This window comes from Balaenoptera ricei, chromosome 3 (assembly GCF_028023285.1).
Source record: "Balaenoptera ricei isolate mBalRic1 chromosome 3, mBalRic1.hap2, whole genome shotgun sequence".
NCBI lineage: Eukaryota > Metazoa > Chordata > Mammalia > Artiodactyla > Balaenopteridae > Balaenoptera > Balaenoptera ricei.
The window spans coordinates 44,497,395-44,511,831 of NC_082641.1; the positions used below are offsets into that span (position 1 = coordinate 44,497,395).

The 14,437-nt window shown below is 43.7% G+C and overlaps 1 protein-coding gene across 1 annotated transcript in view; it reads left to right on the forward strand.

Moving 5' to 3' along the window:
* Window positions 1-442: 442 nt before the first annotated feature.
* Window positions 443-14,437, forward strand: part of MAP3K1 (mitogen-activated protein kinase kinase kinase 1) — an 85,341-nt gene continuing 71,346 nt past the window's right edge. The window contains exon 1 of the mRNA XM_059916393.1: window positions 443-1,259. Coding sequence (XP_059772376.1) covers window positions 778-1,259 — 482 coding nt within the window. The 5' untranslated portion in view covers window positions 443-777. The remainder of the gene's footprint in view (window positions 1,260-14,437) is intronic.

Genomic DNA, 14,437 nt, shown 5'->3' on the forward strand with positions numbered 1-14,437 from the left:
CCCAAATCGGTGACTTCAGGTTTTGAACAAGATATTCCAGGAAACTTTTATTTGTAGCATGATTTTTGGGGGTGGGGGGGTGGGCAAAAGATGAGGAAAGCTTTTATAAAACTTGATTTTTTTGGTGCGCGGCACCACGGCCGCTGAACGTTGGTTTTCTTTCGCTTTGCAGCAGGCGACAGCCCTGGGCGCCACCTGCGCGCCCCGTGCGGCGTGGAGGCGGGGTCGGAGGGTGGGTTGGTCCGCGCCCGGGTTCCCCGATGCCCACTGCAACGGGCAATGCGAATGACAGACTGCAGACCCTCTCGCCTGCGTCCCCTTCAACGCCCCATACATCGAAGTTCGAACTGCAGCTCCCGTGAGGCGAGCCCCGGCCGAGCCGGGTCGAGATTGCGGCGGAGAGGAAGCGGCGCTCCTCCGCCGAAGCTCCTCCTCTCGCCGGTGTAGACCGGGACTACCTGGCGGCGCGGCGGGTGAGGCGCGCAAACCGCAGCGCGCCCCCGCGGCGGCCACCTCGGATCCCACCTTGCCGGCCGGCGCGCGGGACGGAGCGCACAGCCGGCTCTCCACCAACCTGCGGCCGGCTGTCCTTCCTCTACCGAACCCCGCGCGCCCGCGCGTCAGTCCCTGCCGGGAGCCCAGAGGGCCGCGCTCACGCAGTTGGCGCAGGCGGCCTTACGCTAGAGGCGCAGTGCCCGCCCGTCCGCCCGCCCCCTGCACTCTCCCCGCCCTCTCCCTCCCTCGCGGGGGCCGAGCGAATGTAGCCCGCGAGAGAAAATGGCGGCGGCGGCGGGGAATCGCGCCTCGTCCTCGGGATTCCCGGGCGCCGGGGCGGCGAGCCCCGAAGCGGGCGGCGGCGGAGGGGCCCTCAAGGCGAGCAGCACGCCCGCGGCAGCCGCGGGGCTGCTGCGGGAGGCGGGCAGTGGGGGCCGCGAGCGGGCGGACTGGCGGCGGCGGCAGCTGCGCAAAGTGCGGAGTGTGGAGCTGGACCAGCTGCCCGAGCCGCCGCTTTTCCTCACCGCCTCGCCGCCGTCCTCCTCCACTTCCCCGTCGCCGGAGCCCGCGGACGCGGCCGCTGGCGGGAGCGGTTTCCAGCCTGTGGCTGTACCGCCGCCCCACGGAGCCGCGAGCCGCAGCGGCGCCCACCCTGCAGAGCCGGCGGCCGCACCGGACAGCGGCGCCCCGAGCCCCGCGGGGGCCGAGCCCGGGGAGAAGCGGACGCCCGCCGCCGAGCCGCCTCTTGCGGCGGCCCCAGCCGGGTGAGCAGCGCGGCCGGGGGCGCGGCGGGGACTTGGGGGGCGGGCGGGCGAGGGCAATGAATGAACCCCGGGCACCGCGCAGGGCGTCCCGGGGCTCCGCGCAGCGAGGCTGCACGCCGCTCCCTGGGAGCCCTCGGGCACCCCCTTTGACCCTTCCGGCGTCGGGCGGCGCCCCGGACCTGGCCTGGGGTACGGGACGGGACGGGGACCCGGGGCGGGGACATGCGGGAGAGTTTGTTATTGTTTGCAGACATGTGACAGGCGTGCGAGCCGCGCTGCGGGGACCGGTTGAGATAAGGTGTGGGGGCCCGGGCTGGCTTTTGGGGGCTCCCGGAATCGGAGCTCTCCGAGGAGCCCCGGAGCGGGACCCTGGCGTTGCCCTCCGGGCCGGGCTGGGAGGCGGGCAGCAGTGCAGCGGCGGCGACCCCGGACGAGAGTCGCCGGGGGCGCCGGGGTGAGGCCCGAGCCTGCGGGCGGGCGGTGTAGGTGGGCGGGGTAGGTGGGGAGCCCTGCCCGAGGCCGGGGTGGGGGGGCCGGAGCGCGGCGGAGAAAGCGGTAGGGTCCCCGCGGCTGTGACAGGCAGAGTCTCTCGGCAGGTACCGGGGGCCGGGCCGGGACGAAGGCGGCGCGCCCGGAGCGCGGCCGCAGGGGGCTCCGGGTGGACGGCTCCGTAACGCCTGTCAAAGCGGTGTGGGCTGACCGGCTGCAAATGCACGGGGGCTTGCGGTCTTTTAGGACGTGGGGTTTTCTGATTGCGTCCCCCAGTGTCCTTGGGAATGAAGACTGCACCACTAGGACTTGAGTGACTTCTGTTTGGAGTTTGAATTTGGCCTTTGAGGTTTGCATTTGGCGGAGTGGTGTAAGAGCCAGGACCGGATGTGTCAGCCATTCAGTTTCAAAGCGGTGGTGACTGCTCCCCGCAGCCTCTCCAGCGTGGTTGGGGACCGCGGCGCGGGTGCGGTACTTCCTGCTCCGTGCAGCTGCGCGGGCCGCCGCCGACTGCCGGCTTCCAGGGGACGCAGTGCTGTGGCTCCGGCTCCGATAGAACCGTATTGCTTGTGCGCTACGGTGTGTGTAAGGTAACTCAGACCAACCGTTCCTGGCCTGACGCTTTTTGGCAACTGGAAATTTTTATGTTTAAGGAAATTCTTTTGAGTGTGACAGCCATCATCCTTGTTTTTAAAAGAATCTGACTAGTGTATGCAAAGCACAGGCTTGAGAGGTATTTTGAGTTGCTGGAAATGTTTTTGTGATAGTCACCCGTTTCCCTATAGGGTTTCCTGACCTTTATTCTAAAGACTGCCTTAGGTTTGTTTCCCCTGTGAAACGAATTTGACAGTAGGACTCATTGGCTTTGGTTAATTATCTAAAGTGTTTTTGGGGGGAACTTGGTTGTTTGTTTAAAACCACAGTTCGTTGATTCCTTGGAAGTTGCCCCTTTCCCTCTCCCCGCCTCAAATCCCCCCCCCCCCGCCCAAAAAAACAACTAAAAATATGGTCAGCACTGTGCCATGGCAATATTGAGAGGAAAGATTTGTGACTGTGGTAGCTTTCTGTGTGCTCTTGTCCATGTAACTTAGTCTTACAGGGTTATGTTCCCCTACACTACTGGTCCTGGGCAGATTGGATTAAAACTTGACTAGAATAATTCGTTGTAGGCAATTGTTACTACAAGTGAGCGCCAGATAAAAATATTAAACCCTAAATTTGAGAGATTAATTTTGTCTGTTCTCATGAGACCGAATTTTTGGATGCAGTAAATAGTTTAGCACGTGTCAGCATTCTAGTCATCTTAACGAGCTATTGAATATAGCAGAAGAGGAACTACTGTAAAATTAACATATAGATGTTGTTTAGTGTTGTCTCCACACAAAATAAGAGGACGAAGGTGTAAGCAGATAGAATTCAGGGGCTGAGTAATCCATGCTTAATTTTTGCATTTTGTAACCTAGGTTTCCCCACCTCTTTGTTTAAGGGGTGGATAATAATTGCACAGTATATGAAATAATGGGCTAATCAGCATAATCATTTTTTAAAATGAATTTCACTAGCCAGAATGCTGTTTGTTTATCCCAAATCTTATACCTAAACATTTCATTTATAGTAAAATGTTGAGTCCCTCTCCTTTTGAAATAGTGATTTTTTTTTTTTTTTTTTTTACAATTTCCTTGTTAATGGGGTTGAAATTCATTTGATTCTATATAAACACTGGTATAAACACTTTGTAAGCAGTTAGTAAAATCTCAATTGAACTTTACTTTTTTGACAGTAGTTACATTCATACTTTCAGGAGGAAAATCTAACATTGAGATTTTGAAATATTTTTGTTTCAGTGGTACTATAGGTCTGGAGACCCTTTCTGTTTAAAGACTTATTGTATTCTTTTAAAGAGAATTCTGTGAGTTTTTTAATTTCATAATTTCCTCCAGTTTTGATCTTTGGATGTAGAAATTTAAATTGTAGAAAATATACTTTTGTAGTATAAATTATATAAAGAATACACATATTAAAACAGAAGATTTTAAGTCCATCTCTTTTTTTCAGGTTAGTAACTGAAATCAGTGGAAGTTTTTTGCCTGTAAGTGGCGCCCAAGGGTTTGGGATTTTTCCTTATATTACAGAATTAGGGGCTTTTTCTTCCTATCTACTGTCTTTGAAGAGAAATTACAGTGTTACTCTCCATTGAACAGGCTATTGTGAGTTTGGTAGATATAATTACTCCATTCTATTTTTGTAACTTAAAAAAACCCAACTATCAATTTGCTGGCCCCATGAAAGAACAAGATATGCTGTACTTGTTAATGTTAGTTTTTGTTTAAAACTAAAGCTATTTCATAGGCTGCTTTTATATCCTCATAGAGCCCTCAGCTTTCAGTTCCTTTTAGAAGCTGCTAGACTATAAATATAATCTAGTGAATTTTTACTAGAGGAGGTATAGGAACATTATTACCCAAAAATAAGTTTAAAAAAAAATTAAGTTGGTGATTTTATAAAACAATAGAGGTAGTTACATAAGTTAGTCTTACATGAATTTGTAAGTTTTGTAGTTATGAATTGTCTCCAAGTTCTGTTTTAAATTAGGTAAGAAAATTAATGCATTCTTCAAAGACTAACCTTATTAAATATAATTCTGAAAAAGAAATATCAGAACTAGAATTGTTGCCAGCTTTTGTTGTCTTTTCATATCTGATTTTGGCAAGGGTGACTGGTTAACCAACATTCCTTAATATATTATCCCCAATACACTATAATAACTCCATTTTGTTAGATACAAAAAACAGGAAGTAGCTCTGTTCATTTATATTCTTTCACATCTCCTATAGCACCTTAAGCATATGTTGCATGTTTTAGAAATGGTCGCTGACTTATTGACATAAAGATTCCAAAATATGGAATGAAAGGAGTGTTCTTTGCTTTCAACAAGAACAGAAGAACCAGCTACAGCTTGCCTTGGCTGTCTGCTGATCAGCCCTTGACAGTTGCTGTGAGCATTCCAGAAGAAGAAATGATGGGGTGGCAAGGCAGTTAATGGGGAGTGGATTCCCCTGAGGAAAAATGTAGGGCATTCAGAAGTGCTCTGAGTTAGAAGGCACAACTTTTGCATTTTGTACCCAATTTTCTTGGGTTGAGAGTTATTTCTGTATGAAGAAGGCAATAGAAGAACGTGGCATGGAAAAGTAATAGTCTCCAGAGGCTACTTAAGAGCTGCAGTATATTGCACTTCTAACCTTGAAATGCCTTGCTATATCAGATATACCAAGTATATTCCTTAGACTTGGTTGTTTTCCTCAGTCTTGGCCTCTTTTTATATCCTAAGTCAAAAATTAGAGCTCCTTTAAAATGTAAACGGGTAAAAGATTAATGTGAGGAAATGTGCAGTATTAGGAATCAACCCAAGTTGTTTTTAAGAAATAAATTAAGAACATTTTTAAACGCGAAAGAAATAATCAGGAAGAGAATTAAATGTTCATTTACAAATGCTCATTGCAAAGCAGTGAGATGAGTCGGGGCTTCTTTTTTTATTTTTAAAGATTGATTGATTGATTGATTGATTGCTATGTTGGGTCTTCGTTTCTGTGCGAGGGCTTTCTCTAGTTGCGGCAAGCGGGGGCCGCTCTTCATCGCGGTGCGCGGGCCTCTCACTGTTGCGGCCTCTCTTGTTGCGGAGCACAGGCTCCAGACGCGCAGGCTCAGTAATTGTGGCTCACGGGCCCAGTTGCTCCGCGGCATATGGGATCTTCCCAGACCAGGGCTCGAACCCGTGTCCCCTGCATTGGCAGGCGGATTCTCAACCACTGCGCCACCAGGGAAGCCCGAGTCAGGTGTTCTTATTGCAAGAATATAAGAGGTTTTTTGCTGTGGCTAAACACGTTCATTGAGCATAGAGATATGTTTAGATACCTTTTATGTAGTCACTTTTCTTGCCTTCTGTGTGTCAGGCAAGTTATATATATTATCTCATTTCATCATCGCTGCAGCCTTGCAGTGCATTGTAATTTCTGTTTTCAAGAGGTGGAAACTCATGTGCAATGCCAAGGCCCCATTATCACACAACTAGAAGACAGGCTAGGATTCAAACCCAAGTTAGTCCCACTCCACAGTCCATTTCTTTTCACCACTCTCTGCTGTCTCCATTTTCTTTTTAAAGTTAATAATCAGATTAACTAATGATTTTGAAGGAGAAAGTTGTTCTTCAAGAGTCAATAAGCGATTGATAGGTTTCTACCCAGTGCCATTGCCAATACATTTGTCTCCTGATGTGTATATAATGGATAGCTTTCTGTAACCTGGCCTCATCCATGTAATACAAGTAAGCTGTGCTTAGATCACCTTATCATGTTAGGGAGAATAATTGATTAGTGTTGAGTGTTTTTTAGGTTTCTTGATTTGTGCTGTTTACATCGTAAGTGGAAGGAAATAAAGAAGCTGAAATAATATCACATATTTATTTTTAATCATCACACATGGAGAGAAACTGTTCCAGTATAGCTAGACCCTATCCCTTTGTACTTGTTTTAGATTTCATGCATCCAACATTTATGAACCTCTGCAAGGTGATGTTCTGGGTGGTAGAGAAAAATATCATCAATGCACAGCCTGTGTTTCTGTTGGCAGATTGTAGTATGAACATGTTTCACACTACCATGTTAAGCGTTGGTAAGAGAGATAGGAATAGAGGGGGGCATCCAGATTAAAGAGTAGTGCTATGAATCTCACCCACGACATTCCACACTGTATTCCTGCAGTGAATACAGTAGCACCTCACTAACTTTCTGAGGAATTAATTGATCTTCTAGGTTTGTAGTTAAGGGTGGTAGCTTTGTTCTGCTTTCTGCTTGTACATTAGGTCTGCTAGTTTTTGCTCTTTCCCTTTGGTCTCTTTCCCTTTTCTTAGGATAGATATATGCTGTAGCTTTTCCATTTCCACAGTAATGGCAAAAGGAATTTAGATACAGATTAGTTTCAAACTATTTCTGCCTACTCTTAAGAGGTATATGTACGGAACTGCAAGTTCAGACATGATTTTTTTTCTTTCTTGAAAGAGAAAATTAAAATGGGGGTATAGGAGCAAGAAACCGAGTATCTACCAATGCTGGCTTTAAAATTCAGACTTTATTATTAGTAATGGCGACTCTGCTAGTTAAGAAAACAACATTGGGAAATGTAAAATATGCTCTAGGATGTAAGATAATCAAGAAGATATCCTTGTCTTCATTTACTCTATGACGTGTCATGGTTGGTTTAGGTATGTTTGGTATGGAGAGGAGCTCTGTACTGTTAGTGATTGAATCCTTTGAAATACTAGTCTGGTTAGTTTTGGTTTAATAGATTGAGATGTTGTAGAGTGCCAAGAACTGTTCAAGTTCTTAAGACCCACCAAGCATGTATTTCTGTAAGTACAGTCTGTCACCTGGGAATTATTAATGAGACAGTCAGAATTCTTGAAGACTGGAGGAAGTGCCTGGCGCTCACACAGTGCTGTAGTTAGTGTGTTTACTAAGTTTATCACATGTAAGCATGACGGTGATGAGTATATGTGGAGTAAGGAGAGGGTGGATACTGGACGGTGGGTGGAGGTTGTACTCTTGACAGATAAGATGTGATTATTACCTTTCTTTATTGCTAAATAGCCATTCGACTGATGTAGCATCAAATAATCTTCAAACTGGTCTTACAGCATTCTGAATACTAAATATCAACTGCTAACAGACAAGGAACTCTGTCTTATTCTTTGTCATTGCTCAGCACCTAGGCTAATGTCTGGCACCCATGAATATTGGATGCACATGAGTGTTAGGATGAATTCATTTTCCCAAAGTGGTTATTTTTAAATAAGTGTATAAGAAGATACACTAACTCATGACTTACTGTGATGTGATTTTAATCATAATCTAGCTTGAGGCAAGTTTTGAAGGCAGGAACTATTTCTTATGAGTTTTTGTGCATTGCTTGGTATTTTGTAGCAGTAGTTGGTATTTAGCAAGCAGTAGTTAATAATAATGACCAATTTTATAGAATGTAAACCAAACAATAATTAGTTTAATAACTAAGTGTAGTTACAAAATAATTGGAGCCATGTATAAACTGTCAAATATTGAGAAAATTGAGTTTCTGGTATTTGAGTGTCTAGTTATTTGGGCTGATAGGTAAGCCCTCCTGATTTTCTTCTTAGCCCTGTGGCAACCCTTCCTGAATGGCTCCTCCTCATCTTTTTGAACATTAATATTAGAACATACTCAGGCCCAGGCCTTCTGTCATTTGCACTCTTCCACCCCCACCCCAGGCTCATTAATGCATTTAGATCAATTTTTGGCCATTCATGAATGATTGCAGAGTTTATTTTTCTAGCCATGATCTCTCCTAAATGCCACACCTGTCTACATGACACGTCCATACTCAGATATCTAAAACCAAATTTAGGATTTTCCCTGTACCTTGCCCTAGTAATACATTCCCTGCTCATGAAATGGCAGAACCAGAACCTAGGAGTTATCCTTGACAACTCCTAGTCTTCAGGTGATTTCATCTGTTATCACATCCCTAGTCCAAGCTTCCGTGATCTCTCATTTGGACTAATGTAATAGTAAGTAGCCTTCTAACTTGCTCACTCTCTCCTCCTTTCTCCCTTCCAGTTGGTTCTCCATATTATGTGGCCAGAGTGATCATTTTACAATGTAAATCTTACTATAACAATTTTCCTCTAGAAAAGTAAATTAAATTGAATTTTAAAACTTTCAGATGCTTTCCATTTGGATAAAGACCACAGAATCCTTAACATGCCCCACGGAGTCCCTGCCTGGCTTAGCCCCTGCCCGCCTCTCCAGGCGCGCCCTTGTTCTCTGAAGGATGGCCTTCACGTCCTCAGACTCAGCACACCACCTCCTGCCGTAGGGCCTTTGCACGCACCGCACACGCCCTCTGCCAGGAGCACTTTCCCCAGTCCCGAGTCAGCTCCTGAGTGTTCAGATCGTAGCTCACTGATGCTTCCTCAGGGAAGCCTTCCTTCCCTGATCTCCCAGACTGGCTTTGTAGCTCAGTGTCCCTACTGTCAACGTTGTGATTTTATATTTGTTATGTCATTTGGTGAATGGCTGCCTTCCCTGGAAGACTGTAAAAGCTGAGTGGGCAGAGCCTTTGGCTGGGTAGCAACCCAGCACCTAGCAAAATGCCTGGCACAGAGTAGACCGTCGATAAATATTTGTTGAATAAATGGATGAGGGTAATAATGACATGGCAAGTTCAACCTAGTGGATTATCTGTTCTTCCCCTTTGTCAGGTGTAGTCTGGGACCCAGCTAAGACGGGGTTAAATGGCAAAAGCCTTGTCGGTTTGTGATAGATTCATTAGGCCGTATCTGGACTATTAAACACACCAAGTGCCTCAAGTGGAGTAGGACAGCTTAGTGTGGTACAGAGGAAATAGCTATATGGCATGATTATATGCCGTAGGAAGAAGTGTTTGCTATGTGTATTTAGTTCTCCTGCTCTTACCAGGGAGTAGAGAGAGAGTATGTGTGTGGGCTCATGTGTGTGTGCATATATATGAATAAATATACACCTGAAGGTGTTATGCATTAATATAATGATTCCTTTTTCCGAGTTCTCAGTGTTATCTAAACTTAGGATACCACTTTTGGGATTTTTGTCCCAATAACCCTGCTTCATCCAAAATTTAATTTGTTATTGATAATAATTCAACTTGGGATAAGTAGTTCACATTTGCATTAAAGAGGAGGTTTGCTAGACAAGTACTATATGAGATTTCAGGAGCCAAGAACCCACGTAACAGAAAACCATTTACCGGTGGTAACTAAACCTGGCAGCCTCCCTTATCTAGAACATGGTTTAGCACTAAGAAGTAAGTAAAAAAGGCTCGGAGCTGCCAAAGGGCCTGTAACAAAATCTGCGCTTTGAAGTTCTTTGATTTTACACTTAGAAGAGTTCCAAGGGCATTCACTCAGAATTCGCTGACATTTATTTAAGTTATTATTCTTGCAGTCTTGTCCATTTGGCGTCCCTAACATGCAGCAATTAAAAGCAGCCAATTAGAAGGTGAGTCGTGTGAGCAAGCGACAGGTTCCCTGAAGGCAGCATATAAGCAAAGACCTGACAGGTGAGGAGGAGAGAGAAGGGAGGAGAAAGGGAGAGATAAGAGGACATTAAAACATTGCAGTTGGGGCCACCTGGTGTTCGAACGTTAGGTTCCACATACCTGGATTGCCTCTAAGATTTTAAATTTATTAAATCACAGCACTTTGCAACATTACTTTTCGGGCATCAGCTTCCTTATTTGTAAAATGAGAGCGATCAAGGTTATATGATTGGTTTTGTTTTTTGTAATGATGATTACTGTGGCTCATTATTGCAAGGTTGTTGTGTTTATAGTTGTAGAGAGTATTTTGATCCTGAGTGGTAAACATCTAAATTATCTGTAAGGGGTGGTCCTGTAGCCTTGATGATGCTGAATAAATACAGTGCTGTTTGGAATTACATAAAATTGGATGCTGCTCATTACAAATGTCTTGTGGATTGGCTTTGTGGGAAAATCATTTTGCTTTATTTGTTGGCCTGAGTCATTTTATATCCTGCAATTTTTAAAAAATGCTCGATAGTTAATCACCACCACCAGTATGTACTGCCCTTTCTCCTAGCTAGACTTTGAGAAGTCAGGCAGTAAGCGCCAGCTTTGCAATGTTGACCAAGTTATTTAATTACTGCAAGGACTTTGGTTTAATAAGATGGCTACTTGTGAAAGGATTCTTGATGTTCACGTGCTCTTAAGATGCTTAGTGTTTTGAAAAAGACATTTCACAATTCTTTTTTTCTCTTTCAAAATAATTAATTGGCTCTACCTGTTATTTATTGTCTGGATTTTATTGGTATTCTTAAATTCTTCTTGGGTAATAAATCAAATTATTTTCACTGAACCTTAGATTTTAAAAAAGATGTGACATACTAATGTAGATATTAATATTCCTGGAGAAGGTTTAGTGTCTTAATATAAATTTATTTTGAATTTTGAAAATATATTTCAATTATTCTGGTACACTGGCACCTCCACACTGTTATACAAGGTCCTTATGATTTCTCTGGGATTCAGAATTTATAGAATTAAACTTCATTAATAAAATGATTAGACAGTCCTTTTGAAAGCAGCAGAAAAATTTATTTTTTTAATTTATTTATCTTTTAACAAAAGAACAGTACTATGTAGACCGCTATACAGTTTGCTTTTTTCTTAATAGTATTTTGTTCGTTATCTTAATGATGAACGTAGAGCTGTCATTTTCCATGACTGCATAGCGTTCTATCATTTGGCTGTCTCATTAACCAGTTTCCTAATTTTAGACATTTATATTGTTTTGTTGTTATATCAAGCTGTAGTGACTACCATTGTGCCTACATTTTCATATGTTTGTGCATTTGGTTTTGTAAAATAAATATTCAGAAGTGAAATTGCTGAGTCAAAGGACATGTATATTTAAAAATTTCATCATATAGCCAAATTGCCCTGTAAAACACTGTGCCAGTTTACATTTTTCTCATGGTGAGAGTGCGCATTGCCCCACATTCTTGCCAGCGTTGGGTATTATCAGTCTTTCATTTTTGCCAATGTGGTGGATGAAAGATTTTTTTTTATTTTAATTTGCATTTCTTAGCTTTTTAGCATCATAGTACAACTTGTGTTTATTAACAATTTCCTACTTCTTTTGTGTATTTCCTTTCACACATGGGAGAGAATGGTTTGTTTTTTCTTATTGATTTTTAAGCATCCTTTGTATATTAGAATTATTAGCTCTGACATTTATTGGAATTGTTTTCTTCTACTTTTGTGTTACGAATTTCAATTATAGCATTTTTCCATAAAGAAGCTTTAAATATTCCTTCAAATTTCAATCCCTTCCTTCCTTCCTCCCTCCCCCCTCCTCTCCTCCCTCCCCCCTCCTCTCCTCCCTCCCCCCTCCCTCCCTTCCTTCCTCCCTCCCTCCCTCCCTTCCTTGCCTTCTAGAGAGGGTAGGCTGTGTAGTGGTTCAGAGTACAGATGCCTGAGTTCTAGTCAGAGTTTCACCACTATCAAGTAGTGTACCTGGGAAGTTACTTAACTTCTTTGCACTTAAGTTTCCTCAACTATAAAATGAAGATACTACTTCAGAGTTGTTGTGAGGACAAAGTGTTTCTGTAGTTCTTAAAACAGTGCTTGGTGCATGGCAAACACTGTATAGGTAATAGCTATTATTATTCCCTACTGCAAGATTTTAAAAATTCACCAGTCTTTTCTAACACTATTTTTCTAGGTTTTTTTAAAAAAAAAATCTCTGATCTGTATGAAGTTTAAGGGGTGACACAGGGCCCTAACTTTATTTTCTCCAAATGATTGGCTGGGTGTCCCAGCACTGCTTATTGATTAAAAGTTTCCCCTTTATCATATACTAAATTTTCAAATATTTTGAAGTTCCCAAATACATTTCTTTAGTTTAAGATCTTATTCTTGCACCAAGGGCCTAAATTCCTATATAACCACATTTCAAGTTTTGTACAGAGATTCTAAAAGAATGTCATTGACTAGAGAGAAGAAGATCTATCAGAAGACTATTAGCTGTGTATCTTTGCTGAATCGTTCTTATGAATATTTTGGTGCCTAAAATATCTTGGCTTCAATGACAGAGCCTCTGGGATCGCTTCCCCAGGAGGTACAGCTCTGCCAGGCACTGCAGCCAAGCGCAGTGTCCGAATTGAATCCCTGTCTTCCGCAGCCTGTCTGTCTTCCCCTTCGGCTCTCCTGGTCCTTTGGGGTGCCGTTGGTAATGCCTGTCACCGTCTCCCTCATCGCCGGGCTCTTACTCCTCTGGCTTTCTCACCCTCAGCTTCCGGCCAGTGTCCAGTTCCGTTGTTGCCAGCTGTCTGCTAGCCCTGGAATCCACCCGCGCAGCTGCTAACCCAGGGTCAGGCCTCTGTCACCTCGTCCCAGTTCTTGCAAACCTTCTTCCTAACCAGCCTCTGGCTTTTGGACATGTTCTCCTCAGTCGTTTCTCTACACTGCAGTTAGAGTGAGGCCTCTATGATGCAAGTCTGATCTTGACACTTCAGTAGACAAAAATCTAATCTAGTCTTCTCATTTTAAAAATGAGGAAACTGAAACACAGGCTTAAGCAGTTCAGATAGCTAATCAGTGGTAAAGCTGGGAAATCCCAAGTCTGTCAAAAATAATTGGCACTTTTTCTGGCATTCAAGAATAATTTCTATTCAAATATATGCATAATAGATTTTGCACCTTGTGAGTGGTGGATAATTTGTGTGATTTGAATTGCTGGTGGTCAGCATGCCTTCTACACACAAACTGAGGCCAGGAGAATGATGAAATGCTGTAGAATGAACTCCTGCTTACAGTATACTATACAGTTCAAAAGATGCTTTTGTATTTGCTGCCATCTAATTGAAATATATAGTTTATTATAATCTTTCAACCTGAAAATCAAGCAGTATCACTCAGCTTAGATACTGTTAGTTACTTGTGTCATTAGTGTCTTAATAAATCTTAAAATCTGCAGTTGTTTCTCTTAAGATACTTATTCATGTAAAGGAAATGTAACAATTCAATTTAATTCCCCAGCTTTATTCTGTGTTGATATTGTGTTCCACACTTTCGAATGGCTGTGTTCTATCTTTAGATAAATGAATTCAGGAGAAAAAAAAAAAAGCAACTTTTCTTCGTCCTGAGAATAAAGTCCAGACTCCTTAATGTAGTTCAGAAGCTCTGGTAATTGGCTCTGCTCCCCTCTCAGCTCCCCCTTCCAGAACACCCTGCTCCAGTCATTCAGTGCTATGTTCACATTTTTGTTTCCCCGGCTAACTCTTCTTTTCTCTCAATGTGCTAAATGTTGTTTCTTCTGTCTGGAACACTCATTTTGTCTCTGCTGTGAGATACTTTTTAATATGTTTTTAGTCCCTCTGCAATAAAGAATTATTGGTATCCTACTAAATATAAATGTGTCTATTTACAGAAGTCAGTACTGTATTGTGAATTTTGCTGAACTCTTTGATTTAAAGTTCCTTGGTATCTGAGTTAGATTTGCCACTTTTAAAACTTTTTAGTTTTTCCTCTGTCATTGCATACATCGTCATGTCTGACTGAACAAGTGTTTACGAAAAGTTCTTTTAAAATTATACATTATTGTAAAGTGAATCAGATTTTGCTGTTAATTTGTGTTAAAATTTCAGAGGTACAGTCTCAGGAAAATATTTTGGTGCCAAGCAGTGTACAGTCAGCCCTCCATATCTGAGGTTGCAGAACTCGCAGGTACCGAGAGCCGACTGTACTAAACAGTTTTATAGTATAAGGGCTTGAGCATCTGTGGATTTTGGTACCCGCAGGGGGTCCTGGAACCAGTGTTCCGTGGCTACTAGGGGACGACTGTATTGCTGTCATCCAGAATAGTCCAAGACCATCTCAAGTCAGAGAACAAATGTGCTCAAATGCTTCAGGCACGGAGCTTGATTGTGGCCTAGGCACATCCATCACAAGGTTTATATCAGCTGCCCAGCCTCCATGGGCAAGGTGCCGGGGAGCTGATAGGTTATAGGAAAACAAGCACGTCAGATGTAGGGTCATTCCAAATCTTTTTGTCTGGCCCGTGGGTGCTCTTTCTAGAAAAACGAAAGGGCAGAGTAGTAAACACC